The 19,955-nt window shown below is 41.5% G+C and overlaps 1 protein-coding gene across 2 annotated transcripts in view; it reads right to left on the minus strand.

The window, feature by feature from the left end:
• Window positions 1-19,955, minus strand: part of ttc39a (tetratricopeptide repeat domain 39A) — a 138,177-nt gene that overhangs the window by 49,026 nt on the left and 69,196 nt on the right. For both annotated transcript variants that reach the window (XR_010019921.1, XM_063064336.1), the window contains exons 13-17: window positions 18,909-19,000; window positions 15,367-15,487; window positions 13,158-13,269; window positions 10,608-10,722; window positions 4,466-4,582 (exon numbers count right to left, since the gene is read on the minus strand). Coding sequence is in view for 1 of the 2 variants with exons in the window: in XM_063064336.1 (XP_062920406.1) it covers window positions 4,466-4,582; window positions 10,608-10,722; window positions 13,158-13,269; window positions 15,367-15,487; window positions 18,909-19,000 (557 nt within the window). In the remaining variant the exon portion in view is untranslated. The remainder of the gene's footprint in view (window positions 1-4,465; window positions 4,583-10,607; window positions 10,723-13,157; window positions 13,270-15,366; window positions 15,488-18,908; window positions 19,001-19,955) is intronic.

Genomic DNA, 19,955 nt, shown 5'->3' on the forward strand with positions numbered 1-19,955 from the left:
GGTTGTTAGTTGGAATGGCTTTTACTGAAAGGTCAACATATCAGGAGTGAGAGTGGAAGCTTCTGAAATGTCTGTGAGAGGAGTGGCTCGCCACACAGTCTCTCTCTCACTCTCTCTCGCTCTGTGCCTTGTAAAAGAGCCATGAAAAATCCATCATCACGGACGTACACATGCAGGCACACGCAAAAAAAAAGAAAGAATAAGCAGGTAAACAGAGGCTGGAATGGCAAAAAGTGAAATCAAATCCATAGGAAGAGATGACATAGGATTGGAAGATGTAGAATCCTTATGGGTAGAGAATGCAAAGGTAAAAAGCCCCAAATGGGAGTTATTCAGGCCTCTGAACAGTAGCCAGGATGTGGGATACAAATTACAATGAGAGATAGAAAAAGCACGTGAAAAGGGCAATGTTACGATAGTCCTGAGGATTTCAAAATACTGGTTGATTGGGAAAATTAGGTTGGTTCTGGATTCCAAGACTGGGAATTTGTAGAATGCTTCTGAAATGGCTCTTCAGAATAGCTTTTACTTGAGCCCATTAGGGGAAGACAATTCTGGAATGGGTGTTGTGGATTGACCAAGATTTGATTAGGAAGCTTAAGGTAAAGGTACTCTTAGGAGGCAGTAATTATAATCTAATAGAATTCACCATGCAGTTTGACAGGGAGTAGCTGAAGTCAGATGTTTCAGTATTACAATGGAGTAAAGGGAGTTACAGAGGCACGAGAGAAGAGATGACCGAAGTTGATTAGGAGGGGCCATTTCAGGGATGATGGCAGAACAGTAGTGGCTGGAGTTTCTGGGCGCAACTCAGATCCAAGTACATCCCGAAGTAGTATTCTAAAGGGAGGATGAGACAACTGTGGCTGACAAGGGAAGTCAAAGACAGCATACAAGCAAGAGAGCATATAATATAGCAAAAATTATTTAGGTTAGATGATTGGGAAGCTTTTAAAAATCAACAGAAGGCAACTACAAACCCATAAGGAGAGAAAATATGAAATATGAAGGTAAGCTAGCCAATGATATAAAAGAGGATACAAAAAGTTTGTTCAGATGTTGAGAGCAAAAGAGGCGAGAATGGATATTGGACTGCTGGAAAGTTATGCTGGAGAGGTAGTAACAGGGGATAAAGAAATGGTGGATGAACTTAATAAGTATTTTGCATGAGTCTTTGCTGTGGAAGACACTAGCAGTATTTTAGAAATTCAAGAGGGTCATGGGGCAGGAGTGACGGTAGTTGCTATTACTAATGAGAAGAGTGCTTGGGAAACTGAAAGGTCTGAGTGTAGATAACTCAACTGGACCAAACGAACTACACTCCAAGGTTCTGAAAAAGGTAGCTGAAGAGATTATGGAGGCATTAGTAATGATCTTTCAAGAATTACAAGAGTTTGGAATGGTTCCAAAGGACCGTATTATTGCAAATTTCATACCACTCTTTAGGAAGGGAGAGAGGCAGAAAAAATGGAATTACAGGTCAGTTAGCCTGATTTCAGTGATTGGGAAGATATTGGAGTCTATTATTAAGGATGAGATTTAATTGTACTTGGAGGCACATGATAAAATAGGTCAATGTCAGCATGGTTTCCTTAAGGGAAATTCTTGCCTGATAAATCCATTGTAATTCCTTGAGAAAATAACAGGCAGGACAGACAAAGGAGAGCATACGAGGCTGCTTATAAAGATAAGAGCCCATGGTATTACTGGAGAGATACTCGCATGGCTGATTGGCAGGAGGCAAAGAGTGGGAATAAAAGGTGTTTCTGATTGACTGCCCATGACGAGTGCTTCTTTTCATGTTATATGTATGTCAATGATTTGAAATTGATGGCTTTGAGGCCAAGCTTGTGGACAATAGATACACAAATAGGTGAAGAGACAGGTAGTGTTGAGGAAACAGAGATGCTGCAGAAGGATTTACATTAAGAGAATGGACAAAGTAGTGGCAGATGAAACACAATGTACAGTAGGGAAGTGTATGGTCATGTACTTTGCTAGAAGGAACAAAGGTATAGACTATTTCCTTTATCTGTCAAGGGCACTGAATATGGAAACTGGGCATTATGCTGCAGTTGTGCAAGTTGTTGGTGAGTCGTGTGTACAGTTTTGGTCACCCTTTTACAGTAAAGACATGGTTAACCTAAAAGGAATGCAGAGAAAATTTACAAGGATGTTGTCAAGACTTGGAGGCAGGAGTTATGTGGAGAAGTTGGTTTTTATTTCCTTGGAACACAGGAGAATGAAGGACAATATTATAGGAGTGTTTAAAATTATGAGGCATACGTAAAGTGGATGGTAACAGTCTCTTCCCCAGGGTAGGGTGTCCAAAACTACGGGGTTAGGTTTAACGTGAGAGGGCAAAGATTTAAAAGGCATCTAGAGGGGAAACTTTTTCATGTACAGGGTGGCAAGTATACAGAATGAGCTGCCAGAGGAAGTGGTTGAGGCAGGTACAATACTATTATTTAAGAACCATTTGGATAGGTATGTGGCGGGCAGGGCCAAACACAGGAAATTGGAACTAGTTGAGTGGGGTGTATGTTGCTGTCACGAATTTGTTGAGCTGAAGGACCTGTCCTGTGCTTTATTGTTCTATGACTATTAAATGTAGTTTGATTTTCCACGCGTTTACATTGTTTTAATTAAAGCGATTTTTGCAATATCAGTATACGCATTTCAAATCCTCAAATTTTAAATGCAAACTGTATTCACCACACTCTATTTTCTGCCATGTTTCAATAGGTTCAATAGGTACACTTAATGTCAGAGAAATGTATACAACATACATCCTGAAATTCTTTTTCTTCACAATCATTCACAAAAGCAGAGGAGTGCAGGAGTGCCCAAAGAATGAATGAAAGTTAGATGTTAGAACCCCAAAAACCCCATGTTTTGTACTGGTTTTACAAACAGCATGCGGAAAGGCACCCAGCCTAAAAACTAACATGAAAGTCAGTAAAAAGAGGGAGCTCAAGTATGCGGTTCAGATACCCAAGTGGTACACATTGAAAAGTTTCTACTTCTAATGAAATTGCTAACAGTCTCTTTACTGTGGCACAATCTAACTAGAAATTAATTGAGAGCAATATTTTTAAAAAATTAATCAGTTTTACCTACCAGTACTGGATTGACAATGGCTTTTAAATGCCTAATTTTTATATATTGACTTTTAATATTGCTTTGTTCTAAAGAACATTCAAATACCATTCTATGGGCAACTTCCTCGAAAAGCATCAATGTAACTTTAAGAAGAAAGTGCTGCTTGAATCCAAGTAAAGCTAGGTTCAATACAAAGTCAACACTGAATAGGTACATTAGTTTTGATATACATGGTGATCTAACATCAAAAAATTCCCTTGGGTAAAGAATTTCAAAAATCATTCCCTGGGTGAAGAAATTTACTTCTTCTATCCTCAATGGCCAACCTTTATTTTAAGGCAGTGAGCCTTGGTTCCAGATAGGGGAAACAGCAGCCCTACACTAATTGACCCAACCTGCCTCAACTCTGTGGTCAATCTGTTGAGGTTTCACTGTACTCACGCTACTGCAAGATCAGTCGTGTACATTATTCAGATGCACTCCCACAACATGTATTTAGAAAAAGATTACCCTAGTAGAACTTATCTGAATTTTACTCATAAAGATAGGATATCAAAGAGTAATGCCATGAAAAATTTCTGATGCTCTCTGGATGTGTTTCAAAAGTTCTGCCATGCCTTTTCTTTGCCGATGCTCAATTCTGTTAACTTACTTAAAGGTCCTGATACAGACTGAAAGAATGAGCTATGTAGAGTTGGAGAATTCAACAGAGAGTCTGGAAGGTTGCAAAGTGTCCAGATGCATTTTAGCCTCTGGAGCTCCGGTATCAGAACCAGCCGTTTCTGCCAGTCATTTTTCTGCCATTACCGCCCAGCTTTTCTTTCTGTATTAGTATAGCTGGGCTTGTTAGGCATGTCCCACAGCCCTGCTATCAGCAACACTAAATACATAGGAAGACACTTAGTGCTTCCAACTGCAACGTGGTCTCATCCTATCAGAGATGTACTTTCAGTTCTCCTCCTCTCTGTGAATGAAAACTTAAGTTTTCACTCTTCCTCAGTTGTGACCAAAGTGTCTCGGGCATGTTCTTTTATTACCCCAGAAGCAGCCTGACCTACTGAGTGCTTCCAGTATCTTTTGTTTACTAGCTTCTGCTGTCTTTAATTTTAATTTATCTGATGGTACAGGTTCTATGTCTTCATACAATGAGAACTCGAGATCACACAACAAGCTATGACAACCTCATGGCAGCATACTGATGTGTTCTATGTATGATAGGCTGTGCTAGAGTATTGAGATAGTTCTCTGCTACCTAGCCCAAGGATTCACATGCAAATATGTACATATATTTCAATTATATTTTCTGGATATAGAATAACTTGAATTTTACCTTCATGTTATAAAATAATATTTAGATTCTTACTTTGCACTTTCCAGAAATTTGACTGCCTCATCATTCCTGCCTTCTTGCATGCAAAGAAGACCGTGCTCCAGTAAGGCATTTGGAATCAGGTAATGGTCATACCTGATCATGTGCTGGCTGAAACAGTAAACAGCAGGTAAATGAGTGATTAGTTTTTAAAAAAATAATGTGAGATTAAAATAAGACATAAGCTGCAATAATCCTCACAATTCATTCTTTTCCAAGTTCACAACCATTTTTCTTTGGGCTGATCAGAACAGGCAAGACAGAGACGTCACCCCAAGTCACCACTGTCAGTTTGTAGTGAGTATAAGAATGAACTCTTTCCTTTGTACAGTTGCTTTCCAGGAAGTGCTGTTCAAATTTTATCAGCCATTTATAGGGCAAAGAGTTTTTATATAATGTGTTACGAGAATACACATAAAATTAAGATGTTTGCTGGCCTGGGCTAGCATCAGTGGCATCAGCAGTTGGTCTGCCACCTGCCCTCAGGGGAAGGAGAGATAAGGAACAATGGAGCAGCGTCTGGAGATGTGTAATGAAGGGATGTGGGAGGAAGAGCTGTCTGGAGCGGCTCCCCCCTTTGAAGCCTGAACTGTTTGAAGTGATGGACAGGCGATACCCCAGCAGGGGGATAAAAAGGGACAGGTTCGCTAAGACAGACACACACGCCACCCGAGGTAACGAGACCCTGGAAGCGGTGCGCTTCTCACGAGTGGGTGAGAAGTCCCAGACAACGACAAGGGTGGAAAGGTACGATCAGCGGGAACCCGGTGTGTGTCCGCCCTTGCCTGGGTGCCGGGTTCACTGCAGAGGATCGACCGCATCTGGAGGAGGGGTCACAGTCGGTGACCTCAGGTGACATCACCAAGGACCCGCCCAAATGCTGTTTGTGAGCCATCTCGCTGGTCTGTGAGTGAAGCTGTGCTGAATGATGAGTTGTTCCTATTCTATGTCTCTCTTCCCCACCTTGTCCATCGCCATGACAACGATTACTGCGAACTGAACTACTAAACTGGACTGAACTTTGAGTCATTTTGAAATTGGTCATTTACCCCTAGACAACGATAGAGCTTGATTGATGCTGTTATCTTAATTCTGTGCACATGTGTGTTTATCATCACTGAACTGTTGCATTTATTATCCTTTCGATTACTGTGTTGCTTGTTTCTGTAATAAAACTTTCTTAGTTCTAGTACTCCAGACTCCAACTGAGTGATCCATTTCTGCTGGTTTGGCAACCCAGTTACGGGGTACGTAACATAAGTGGGGTTCTCGTCCGCGATTTTGAACGCTAAATTTGGGACGGAGTAAATTGATTGGGTTAAAATTCCCGAAAGAAAGAAAAGACAAACAGCAGAAATGGAGGTTGAGGAATTTATAAAGGCGCCGACCTTGGAGGCATTAGAGGATGCCAGGAAATCGGAATTGATAGCTGTGGCAAAACGGGTGAATCTTGCTAAGGTGAAGTCGACAATGAGGAGAGAGGAGATACACAGAGCTATTGTAGAGCACTATGTATCTAAAGGTGTGTTTCCCCAAGGTGAGCTGGGGGAGGTGTCTGTTGAAAAACCTGCTGGAGACGCAGTACAGGTACAGCTTGAAAAACTGAGACTCGAGCACGAGTTCCGGGTACGGCAGTTAGAACACGAAGAGAAAGAGAGGGACAGACAGATGGAGAGAGAGGAGAAACAGAGGGAAAGGGAATTTGAGCTGGAGAAGTTAAAGATAAGGGCCGAGCAGGGGCTCGTGCCGAACCAAGGTGGAGGGTTCCGGGCGACCCAGGAGGTTAGGCTGGTTCCCCCATTTGACGATACCGATGTGGATCGGTACTTTCTCCACTTCGAAAAAGTAGCTATAAGTCAGGACTGGCCGAGGGATAAGTGGGTTGTCTTACTTCAGAGTGTACTGAAAGGGAAAGCCCAACAAGCTTACTTCGCTTTATCCGCGGAAGATGCCCAGAAGTATGAGGTGGTGAAGGAGGCCATCCTCAGGATTTATGAGTTGGTCCCGGAGGCATACCGGCAGAGGTTCCGGAATGCGAGGAAGCGGTGGGACCGCACGTATTTGGAGTTTGCTCGTGAGATGCAGACATATTGTGAGCGTTGGTGCGCCTCGAAGGGGGTAGAGGGGGATTATGACAGACTGCTACAGCTGATCCTGATTGAGCAGTTTAAAGGTTGTGTCCCTGAGGGTATGAGACCCTACCTCGATGAGAAAGAGGCAGCCACGTTAGCCGCAACTGCTAAGTTAGCGGATGAGTATGCGTTGACGCATAAAATGAAGTTTGCCCCGAGTAAAGGCTACCAGAAGGGTAGTCAGGACGGCGGGGAGAGTCCGCCGGAAAAGTCAGAAAGTAAGCCGGGGACTAGTGAAAAGGATAAGGTAGACCGGGAGCAGCCTGGTAGGAAGTCTCCTGGGGTCGTCTGTTATAATTGTGGGAAAGTCGGACACTTTGCGTCCAGGTGCTTTGCCCCAAGGAAGGAGACGGGGAAAGGAAAAGCGGAAATTTTGAATGGCTGTATCGAGCTGTTAAGCGAACCGCTAGGGAAGGACAGGTCTGAAAAAGTCCAGGAAGGGCGCGAGAGGTTTATCTCGGCCGGACTGGTGTCAGTGAAGGAGAGGTTAAAACCAGTTCCAGTGCGGATCTGGAGAGACACGGGAGCGTGTCAGTCACTAATACTGAAGAGTGTATTAGAGTTTAGCTCAGAGACCCAGACTGGGGAGGTAGAGGTCAAAGGTGTTGGGGAAGGGACAGAGTCAGTCCCTTTGCACCAGATACATTTACAGAGCAACCTGGTCTCTGGACTAGTCACGATCGGGGTGAGGTCCGAATTACCGATGAAAGACGTGGAAGTCTTGCTCGGTAATGACATCGCCGGAGGAATCGTGTTCCCAGTCGTGAGATTGACGGGTCAGCCTGCCAGCATGGAGGCCCCGCCCGCGATGGTGAATTTGGCTGAAACATTTCTGCCAACCTTGTATGAGACAGGGTGTAGTGAGATAAGAGGTAGTGAGGGAGCTGGGACGGACGTAGCAGTAGCCAGGAAAGAATTTGTGCAGACGCAGGAGCGAGACGAGGGGCTGATGGTTTTGGCAGAGACCGCTCTCTCTGACACAGCCTTGACAAGCTATTGTGCGGATGAGGAAGTGCTAAGGAAGAAAGGGAAATCAAGTACAGCATCCGCAGATGAGGAGTGGGGGGTGGTGCAAAAGAGTTACGGGGATGAGGTTTTTAACATGGCCCACGAGGTACCCCCCGGTGGACATTTTGCGGTGCTGGGGGAAACAGTTGGTGGAATCATGAAAGAGATTTACCGGCTGCCCAGGGGGAAAAATGTTATTGATCATGACCGACGCGAACTGAGACGGTCACCGGCTTTTGATATGCTAACAAACCTAGTCGGTGTTAGCGTGGAAATCAATGAAGCTAGGGGCCCCTTGATAAGAGGAAAAAACCATTTTGAAAAGATTAGGATGGGATCGGTCAGATGGGAGAAGGCTATTGTTTTGGCCAGGTCTACTGATAAGGTCTCTCCCTTAATCCCCGAAGGAGTAATTAAACGACTCGCACCCATGTGTTTGATTGTCCCGAGGAAATGCAAAGAACTGGGACGTTGGGTTATGTCTGTTAAAATAGGGCAGCCAAGTAAACAACACCCATATTTTTCGAGTAATTCAGTGACTAAAGGGCTGATGAACACAGAGGTGTGTATTGGCAATTTAACACGGCTGTCTGAAGCCAGCTTGATAGTGAACCTTGGAAAAAATGAATTCGGCCACACGAATGTCACTTACCTGGGAATTGTGGTGACACAGGGGCAGCTGGCAGTGATACAAGCTACAGTGCAGGCTATCGCTGACCTCCCAACCCCGACAGACAAGAGGGCCCTCAGAAGGCTTTTGGAGATGGTGGGGTACTGCAGGAAGTTTTGCAATAACTCTGCGGTCAATACCCGTCCCCCTCCTACTAAGCCCTTGCGAGGGAAAATTGAGTCGGAATGGGACGACCCTTGTTGTTGTGGTCCGGGACAAAACCAAATGAGAGGTTACATTGGTCGCAATTCATCAGTGTTTTTGGCCACTATGAAGTTTGCTGAGTTGGAGCCTGGTCTAAGGGATTATTAATAACACGTGTAAAAGGAACAGAAAATGTGATGACTGTCTGTCAAGGTGTTGACAATTTCAAATTCTCTGTATTAGCTAAATAACTGTTAAAGATGTATATTGTGTATGTATCAGATAATGTAGTCATGTTTGTAATTTTTACCTCCCGGTAAAAATCCTTAAAGGGGGGAAGTGTTACGAGAATACACATAAAATTAAGATGTTTGCTGGCCTGGGCTAGCATCAGTGGCATCAGCAGTTGGTCTGCCACCTGCCCTCAGGGGAAGGAGAGATAAGGAACAATGGAGCAGCGTCTGGAGATGTGTAATGAAGGGATGTGGGAGGAAGAGCTGTCTGGAGCGGCTCCCCCCTTTGAAGCCTGAACTGTTTGAAGTGATGGACAGGCGATACCCCAGCAGGGGGATAAAAAGGGACAGGTTCGCTAAGACAGACACACACGCCACCCGAGGTAACGAGACCCTGGAAGCGGTGCGCTTCTCACGAGTGGGTGAGAAGTCCCAGACAACGACAAGGGTGGAAAGGTACGATCAGCGGGAACCCGGTGTGTGTCCGCCCTTGCCTGGGTGCCGGGTTCACTGCAGAGGATCGACCGCATCTGGAGGAGGGGTCACAGTCGGTGACCTCAGGTGACATCACCAAGGACCCGCCCAAATGCTGTTTGTGAGCCATCTCGCTGGTCTGTGAGTGAAGCTGTGCTGAATGATGAGTTGTTCCTATTCTATGTCTCTCTTCCCCACCTTGTCCATCGCCATGACAACGATTACTGCGAACTGAACTACTAAACTGGACTGAACTTTGAGTCATTTTGAAATTGGTCATTTACCCCTAGACAACGATAGAGCTTGATTGATGCTGTTATCTTAATTCTGTGCACATGTGTGTTTATCATCACTGAACTGTTGCATTTATTATCCTTTCGATTACTGTGTTGCTTGTTTCTGTAATAAAACTTTCTTAGTTCTAGTACTCCAGACTCCAACTGAGTGATCCATTTCTGCTGGTTTGGCAACCCAGTTACGGGGTACGTAACATAAGGAACTGAAATTTACAATCTTCTGATTTGACTAAAAAGGTTCTACTACACAGATGTTTTCAAAATGAGTGTAAATTTTGATGAAAGAACTTGCAGTGTCACAGATCCTTGGCTTTATATACAATAGAAGATGACGGTCGTAGAGCTGCACAACACAGAGGAATGTCCGCCCAACTGATCCGTGTTGATTGTGATGCCCAACTACACTAATCCCACTTGCCTGCATTCTGGCACTCCACTCCTCTCTGATCTAAGTAATTGTTCATATGCTTCTGAAATTGTGTAATTGTTTCTACCTCCACCACTGCATCTGGCAGCTTGTTCCATCCTCTGTGTAAACTTGAAATCCAGATCTCCTTGAAATTTCTATACTCTCACCTTAAACCTTGGCCCTCTGGTTTTGGATTTCCCTATCTTGGGAAAGAGACTTGCATTCTATCCCCCTCAATCTAATGGTGAAGCATTGGAGGCTGAACCTCCAGTGCTCTACTGGAATTAATTCCAGCCTGTTCAATCACTCCCCGTATCCAAAGCTTTCAATCTAGGCACCATCCTGGTGAATCTCTTCTGCATACTTTGTGTAACGTGCTAATTAGAATTATGCACAACACGCCAAGTGTGGACTAACCAGTATTTTGTACATGATGTCGCAATTCTTATACACCATGATGTAATGTAACTTATCAGCTTTCCATGACTGCATTTTCACATTGTTCTTAGCACAACATTTTCTGGAACCTGGCAAATAATATTGTACTGTTATGTGTAGAGATATGAAACCGGGGTTTTGTTTAAAAGTATAATAAACTTGGGGTCTAAGTGATTTGTTCTGGCTCCTACTTCCTATTTATAACTAAATTAAACTAAATTCCTTTCCTTGGTAAGGGAATTTTTAAGGGTAACAATTCCTTTACAAAGTCTGTCAAAGGTTGGAGAAACATGTTTTCAAATGATATTAGATTTTCAGTTAATTCTACTTACTTCGTATGAATCCAGCTGAAGTACTCTTCTGCTTCCGAGAGTTTGTCTAAGTGTTTCAGACAAAGACCTTTAAGCAGCTTCACCAGACACTTATCATCCATAAGGTACTCATTTACTGAAATTAAAAGGCCAGAAGAAGATTAAAAAAACACACATGTATTTCATCTTGATTGAACATTATTTTAAACTGAAAAATGTAATCATTATCAAAAGCAAGGTAGATTGGTTGAATACAGGCCATTATCTATAAAATATTAGTTTGCCTGTGTGCACTAAAGACCACTGTACTCTAAAGAATTCTATTTAGGTTGCATCACATTCTCAGAATGTCAAAAATGAACTGCAGAGAGTGTGGAGTCCAATCTTTGCACAAGGACTCACAAATATACTGGTGAGATAAAGTACCAGATAATATGATATTCCTTACTGCTGGCATTTGTTGGGGGACTAATGCTGGCTGGAATATGTTGGATGCTGATGTTTTTGATCTGAGGTTCTTCAGAAGTCAAGAATGAAGCATAAAACTTGTTGCTTACCATTGTTTATTAAGTGTTAAAGAGAACAAAGGGATTGGGAAAGGAAAGCAGCAAAAGCAGAGCCTAGTAGCAAGAGAAGGCAAAGGCAGGAAAGAGACAAAGGTAAAAGAGGAAGAGACAAGATACTTTGCTCTTCTTATACCAGTTTGCTAATTAGCAACAAATTTCATTCAAATTGTGTTGCTTGAGTCAGCCAATATGAGAGCCCCCATGCAATTAATGTGATTGTGCACCTGTAATAAATTGTTTAAAAAAACAACTACAACCTCTATAAACTGAACAATTACATGTACACAGGTAACTCTACAGAAATACAAACAAGCATTAGTTAAACTACAAGAAAAATATCAATTACACAGTCTAATCCAACAAATACTAGAACAACCTTACTGCATTCATTCAGATAATTGCCATGGAATCCTCATATCCATTTTAGGGGGCAGAAAATGGATATGATATTCCATGGCAATTGTCTGAATGTTTGATATCTTCATAGTCATAAAGTTGCAAGATGGAACCTCTGATTTTGTTATTGCCTGTAAGCAACTTCTCTTCCCTCTTCCCAATAAAATCTCATTTTGAGGTTCTCAAGGATGGTCACTACAATGCTCCCCATAGCTTTCTACTGTAACCAGAGCCTAAAGTCAGGATCCAAGCTCATCTCTCAAAACCAACTCTACTTTTGTCAGAAAAAAATGGTGAATTCAGCAGACAGCTTGAGTATGAACAAGTCACGAGAGTCCTTTGAATGCATAAAGAAGTTTTGATGACAGCCGCATACTATCTGTAATTCTAGGGAATAACAGCTTTACAATCAATAAAGAGCTTGGGTTAAGATGGAAACAGATGTTCATGAATGCAATCCACTACTCTGAACTTTATGCAAAGTTCAGTCTTGGCAAATCCACGTAGTCATGGTACCTTCAGATCTCTATCAGAGAAGAAGAGGTATTCTCCTCTCTGTTCAGCAAACATCCACAATGTTTTACATACAGTGGTCAGCTACAGCTGGCAACATGTAATGTATTTCACCCATTAATGCATGGAATCCAGAGGTGACAGGTTCAGGGTGAGATTTATATTCAGCTCCAAAGAATTGTACAGGGTTGGAACTCTGTTAACAGATGGTCACAGCTCTCAGTCATCATTAATTGAGGAAAGACCATTGCTCATCAGAGGAAAGGACTGTAGCTCTCAAACCTCTGGGGCACAGGTAACCCTAGCAGCCTTTCCCTTATCCTTAGGCCTGCTTTGTGGGAGATTTCTTGATCGTGGCTGCTCTCTCCAGCTTGAGGCCAAGGATATCACAGCCAAAGACCACTGTGCTTTTAGCCAAAAGAAAGGCTTTACTTTCAAATTACTTCTGAATGTCCAGAAGCACTGCAGCACCGTGTTCACAAGGTCTGCTCTGACTGACATTCAAAGAACTGATGACTACTTTAAACAGCACAGGTGTAGACCTTCCTCCTACTGACCAAACCCGATTTCCTATGTTTGGTTTACTGGATGGTATCTGCATACACATGAATAACTTTCATTAGGGAAGTATCAATCGGGCATTAGCTAAGAATTGGCATCACCTCTACTCCTTCAGTCCAAAGTTCTATTTTATTTAAAAGGGCATTAAGGACATAATATAATTCAACCCTATGCGGCTTAAAATACAAGCACCGCACACTTGAACTTCAAAGCCATATTCTCTGGAGGTTGCATTATTAGTCCAAACCAGTGAATTACGTTAATAGTATAACTATAGCACAACAGAGCAGTGAGAGTTAAAACATCACACGCCAGTCTGAGGTAATTTTAAGCTCACTTTACAAAGCTGAATGCCCAGAGATCAGAATTCTCAACATTATCAAAATCAATAGGAGAAACACAAGATTCAGAAAAATTTTATTAAACTGATGGTCTATTTAAAACCTGCAGGCACATCACTGCCTTACAGGTCCCCCTCCTTTTTCTGTGTTATCAAATACGTCATTTTACGTGAATTTCTCAAGAATGAACATACCTGGCGCACAATCAAGTCCCCTCTCAGCACTGTTGAGTGTCTCAAGCATGCCTTCTGTCAGATCTTGATGTTTACCGATTACTGTATAGCCATTCCAAATGTACATCATTTCCTGAAAAAAGAATGGGTTAAATTGTATCTCTTTTGTTATGTGGCAATCCATTATGGTTACAAATCTGAAATCTTATTTCCAGTTAAATTAAGTGACATTTCCCCAAAGAAGGTGGTGGTGTTAGGTGTCTTGAAAAATGAAAAATATTAAGTAGATGTTTCCAGAACCTCGTAGAATCTATTCCAAGACTCTGAGGGAGTCAAAGGAGGAGATTGGTGGGGCCTTTACAGAGATCTTGATATTCTACTTAGCCAAAGGCAGGTTCCAGAAAACTAGAGAATAGTCATAGTTGTACAATTGTTTAAGAAGGGCAACAGGGATAATACAGGAGATTATAGACTATTGGGCATTACATCAGCGGTAGGTAAATTACTGAGGAGTCTTCAGGGCAGATTCAGAAAAGCAGAGACTTATTAGGAAAACTCAGCATAGCTTGGTGCAAAGGGTGTCCTGTCTCACAAATATGACTGATTTTTTTCAGGAAGTGACAAAGGTGACCGAAGAGAGTCGGAAAATGGATGTTGACTATACAGACTTTAGTAAAGCATTTGACCAGCTCCATCTTAGTGGACTGGTCCAGAAGACTAGGTTGCATGGGAACCATGGTGACTTGACAAGTTGGATACAACATTGCCTTGGTCGTAGAAGATAGAGATAGCAGTATTTCTCTGACTGGAAGTCTGTGACCAGTGGTGTTTAGCAAGGACTAGTGCTTGAACCTCTTGTTTGTGATTACATATAAATAATGTGGATGAAAACATAGATAGTCTGATTAGCAAGTTTGAAGATGACACAAGAAGTTGTGAGTGGTGAGGAATGGTGTCAAAGGATCCAGATCAATTGAAAATTTGGAGAGAGAAATGAAATGGATTTAATGAGAACAAGTATGAACAGGTTATGCATTTTGAGAAGTCAAATTCAAGAGGGAAGTTTAGAGTAAATGGCAGGGCCCTAGGAACTTTGATGTATAGAGGGATCTTGGGACACAAGTCCTTAGCTATTTGTAAGCAGCAGCACCCATGAACAGTAGTAAAGAGGTGTATGATGTGCTTGTCTCATTGGTCAGACAAGAATTGGCAAATCAAGATGCAGCTGCATAGTTAGGCCACATTTGGAGTATTGTGTGCACTTAAGGTCTCCATACTCTTGGAAAGACGTGGAGGCTTTGGAGACCGTGCAGAAGAGGTTCTCCAGGATGTTGCCTGGACCAAAGTGCATTATCTACAAGCAGAAGCTAAGGAGTGACCTGATGAAAAGATCTCAGATTATGAGAGGTGTTGATAAAGTTCAGTAATCTTCTTCTTAGAGTGGGAAAGTCAAATACTAGAGGGCACAGGTTCAAGGTTAGAGGGAGAAATTTTAAAATAGATGTGTGGAGCAAGTTATTTTTACACAAGCAGTGCTAGGTGCCTGGTTTGTTGAGCAATAGTTGCATTACTGACATAGTTCAGAGGTTTGAACTAATAATGCAGCTTCCAGAGAACATGGCTTCAAAGTTCAAGAACGTGATGCTTGTATTTTAAGCAGCACTGGGTTGAATTATAGCATGTCCCCTTTGCCCATTTATACAAGATGGAACTTTTGACTGTCTGGTTCTACATACACCATGCCCATGTGCCCAAGAAGCAGAAGTGATGCCAATTCTTGGCCGCTGCGTTGTCAGGAGAGGTGGTCAAAGAGGCATTTAGACATATCTGAACAGAAAGGGACTGGACGACACAGACTAACATGAAGTAAAATGAAATTAGTTACATTAGCATCATGCTCAGTGCAGACTTGGAGGGCCAAAGGACCTGTTCCTACCCTGTATTGTTCCAAGTTTTATGTTAAACTCCATAATCTGAAGAGGAATGAATGGTTCACATGCAAAAGTCATACACATGATCAAACTTGCTATCTTTTGGTGTGTTCGGATAATGCAAAGCAAGAAAGCAAGAAAATTAGTTGTAGTATGTTTATACTGACAAAGAACAGCTTCACCCATAAAATTACATTTTACTGGATCCTCATCACCAAAACACCAAAGAATAAATAGCATTTAGACTGGCAACTTTTGTGAAACAGCAGAACACTGATAGAATTTGTACTGTTACTTACCAAGGCAGGTACTGCGAGTTTTACAGGATTCTGTGAAAGATAGCGTCGTGCTTTTCTGATTGCAAACTTCTCTGTCGGCAGAGACTTTCCAGCAATTTTCTGTTTCATGTTTGGCACTTTCCTGCAGACAAAATAGTTGTGACTAATATGTTCAATCATTTCAACCATTTCAACCATAGTGTGTCCGTAGAGCAAACATAAATGCTCAAATTCAGTTTTGTAAAACATATTAGTGTTTGACAGTCTGCTGGAGGAACTCGGCAGGCTGATCAGCATCTATGGAGGTGGGTGAAAGGGATGGAAATGTCAACATTTTTGGTCAAGGAGATTCTGGATTTGGCCTTTGCTGGACTTCAACCTGAAGCATTGCCATTTCACCCCACCACCACTCCCCCACAATTCTGCCCGAAATTCGAGTTTCTCCAGCAGATTGTTTGCTCCAGATTCCAGAAACTGCAGTATCTTGTGACTCTGTAATAACATTTGATACCTGTGCTTTTCAGCTACTGAACATAAGGATGATAAGGAATTTTCATTATTCAGAAACATTATAATGTACAGCAGTACCCTGTCGAGGCAGCTCTTCAGTTACTGAAATGGAGACTGAGCTGGCACACGAGGAGTGCAGCAATCTTTCATATACAACTGCAGCAAGTTCACTGCACTTCATCTACAGCTTCCTTCAATGCTATTATTTATTTGTTATCTCTTAAAATTGGTCTCTGCCTCAATATCTCTTCATGCCAACAACTACTCCTGCAAGCGATTCAAATGTTACTGTCTCTGGATATAGATTCCACTTAAAACTAACTACTTCAGAAAGAACAAATTGTGTTTTTGTCTACAAAATGTAGTTGAGAATTACTATGTAAATAGATGAAGTTGTCAGTGTGTTGATTGTATATATACAGATTGCCCCTTTTGGAGAGGCAGAGTATCACTGACAACTTCTGATCTTCTAGGTTCAACTTTGCACGTGAACATCAGAAGTCAAAATGCTTCTACTGAAAGTATCCACCTAGTGGTCACTTTTTTGGGCACACCTGTACACCTGCTCATTAATGCAAATATATAATCAGCCAATCATGTGGCAGCAACTCAATACATAAAATGACATGGACATGGTCAAGTGGTTCAGTTGTTGTTCAGACCAAATATCAGAGTGGGGAAGAAATGTGATGCAAGTGAGATCATGGCCTGAAACGTTGACTGTACCTCTTCTTAGAGATGCCGCCTGGCCTGCTGCATTCACCAGCAACTTTGATGTGTGTTGAGTGATTGCTGGTGCTGGATGGGGAGGTTTGAATATCTCAGAAGGGGCTTTTCTCCTGGGGTTTTCTTGCATCAACTCGGTGAAGGACATTCTTTGGTCGGCTCGAAACTTGATGATCTACCAGCACATGGAGATGTCCGTGGGAGAATGCTGCCGACTGGCACATTCTCGGCTGCAGGAGTATGTGCTGAGGGACGCACTGAAACTCGGTGCAGCCACTGCAAGGGCCCGGTGGGGAAGGACCACAGTATAGGTTTCTCCACCCATGGGAGTAGGAGGGGTCGGGTGGCGGGGAGTATACCCCTTAACAATGATGTGGTAAGGTGAACAACTGGAGTGCCACGTGGGTGGCCATAAGTACGGATATGTACTGACCATAATGGAAACGTATGTAAAGGATGGAAAGTTATTGAATGGTTTATTGTATATAATTTTATTTTTGAATAAAGTATATTTTGAAATTTTAAAAAACGGTCTCTAGAGTTTTCAGAGAATGGTGTGAAAAACTAAAAAACATCTAGAGAGCGGTGATTCTGTGGGAATGGGAATAAAGCCCCTTGCTAACAAGAGGTCAGAGGAGAGTAACCAGACTGATCAAAGCTGACAGGAAGGTCACTTTAACGCAAATAACATCACATTACAACAGTGGTATGCAGAAGAGCATCTCTGAGTGCACATGTTGAACCTTGAAATGGAGGGGTTACAGCAGGAAAAGACCGTGAACATACACTCAGTAGCCTCTTTATTAGGTACAGGAGATACAGTGGCCACCAAAAGTGTACTTTGCCTGTTCTTTTTACTTTCTTAATATAACAGTGCTGGAAGTTTTAGGTGAAAAAGCTCAGTTTCTTGGCAAAGCCAGTTATATTGATATTTGAGTTGTGGCCTTTAGTTACCATGGGAATAGTGCCACCAGGGGGAGCACATCACTGGGGGATATTAGTTCATCATTCATTTGACGTTCAGGCCACAGTCTATGCTGGCTCTCAGTACTTTCCCCACCAATCCCATTCTCTCACTTATTTCCCTCCAAGTCTTACCTATCCTCTTCCACAAGTCCATCAGCTCCCCTGACTCCCTTGCAATCCACTACAGCTGCATTTTAGAGTAGGTAATTAATTTAACATAATTTTTACTGATAGAATTCTGCAATCTATCTAAATGATTACTTATATGATTTTGCTCTGTGTCTTTTATAATTCAAGGGTTTATTTGCAAGTACTTAAATGTTGCAAAGCTTCAATTCTTCATGTTGTGCTACAAGATCTGGCAGGTTTACTTAATGAAACGTGGGCATTTACAACATATTGAGGAACTAACCTAAGACCTGAAACTCACTCCACATGCCCCTTCAAAGGTGATAATATCACAATAATCAAGGAAGCACAATCAAATCTTCCTGAAACACTTCTAGAGTTGATAATCCCCAAGATTACTGCAAACATCTCATTTTATAACTTGCTACAGATGTTCTCAAAATAAATTTCTGATTGCACCTAACAATATAAAGAGGCAGGGAAATGACACTACTTCAATTCTGAAACGCATGACCAATGTGCAATATACCCTACTGGAAAGATGGTTTTGTTCATTTGTTTTATTCAGATTTGTCAGAGACCCTATACAGTTGAATACCTTGCTTATCTGTAAAGAGTGGCCAAATCACAAAAAAAAATTGCTAGCCAAGGAAGGAGTTAGTAGAGTTTAGGGAGAAAAAGAAAATATCAACAAAACAGAGCTCCCATGTACTCCAAATTTGGATGTGATTTCCTTTCCAAGTTTTTATCCATAGATACTCAATTACAACTGAATGGATAAGGGTAATCTTTTTCCAACAATCATTTAAACTCAAGTTATTAATTGGGAATATTTGAACATATTTTAGCAGTTTCCTGAAGGAATAGATGTGTAAAATGTGGTATCTATTTCACTAAGTAGATCAACAGTCAGCTAACAGAAAGTTGTTTTTAAGGTAATCAACTAGTCAGCAGGAAGAGCAGTTTCTTCTAGCACGCAGGAACTGCATAATGTATGTCTGAATGCAGTAAAGTATTTAATATTCTTTACAAATAATTAATATATTTAAAAACTGATCATATATTTGTATTGTAAGTCAGCAACAGGTCATAAAAACATTGTACAGGATTAAAGGATCAACCTTTTTTCACCATATACATTTACACATATTGGGAAATTTCTGTGGTGCTGTATCTAAATATAACGAAGCTATAACTGAAACATATAAAGACAAGCATGTTAACTCACTTACCTGAATAGCTCAATTTCATCATCTCCAAATGGCTTGTAGTCACCTTCCGCAAACATGCTGAGATAGGCTGCTTTCATGTACATGTATGTAGACTATGTTGATATGGAAAAATAAAACTTTTAATTAAGTAATATTTTAACGTACTGTTTGTTTCTGCCTCTTTAGTAACTTTTTCCTCCTAGGTGATTTTATTTTACATTACTGAAATAACAGAACATATTTATTCCAGCATTTGGAAAGGCCATTGAAATACAATTCTAATTTATAATTACAGGTATTATAAACAGATCTAATTTATAAAATCATTTAACAATAAGAATGAGTTGCCATGTTACCTTTGTCACAGTGGCACATTTAAAGAATTTTCATTGTTAGTTTATTTCATTACAGCCATCTGGATTAGATTCAAATCTGCTTCTACAAGGATACAACATATTTTCCCTGTTGCCTAAAGAAGAAGACATGGATTGATCTTACAGGCGTCCTGCTAAATTTAAACATTGTGAGGATTGGTGATCAAGGCTGTTCTGATGAACATCATCTATCACCAGATCAAGGTAGATGCCACCCTCCCAGTCTCATTTGGTGGAGAGTGCTTTTCATTTTGATACATTCTAGATTCTTCAAGCTGATATTTTATCTTCCCCATGGTCCTATGGTTTTCTGTTGGTGAACTCGCAGAAAGGGGCACTTGGTTTCCCTAGTTCTAAATGTTATAACCATTAGAAGTTGAATAAGAGAGTATCATTGATGAAGGTCTCTTCATTGCAAGTGGTAAATGTGTGAGGAATAAAATATAAGAACAGTTATAGTTAAAGTCATTGTTTACCCGAAACAGTAACAATCTACAATTGCCACCAGCAACATTCTGCCAGTCATCATTGATGAGAAACTCCTATAAAATGCTTGGTATTCTGCAGCAGGTGATTCACCTCTTTACACCTCTCCACCATCTACTTGGCACACATCAGGAGCATGACTGCATACTGGATGAGCTTTGCTACGGCACAGCACTGAAGCCCAATTGATTGGCACTCCATCTACTAT

This window comes from Mobula hypostoma, chromosome 12 (genome assembly GCF_963921235.1).
Source record: "Mobula hypostoma chromosome 12, sMobHyp1.1, whole genome shotgun sequence".
Lineage (NCBI taxonomy): Eukaryota > Metazoa > Chordata > Chondrichthyes > Myliobatiformes > Myliobatidae > Mobula > Mobula hypostoma.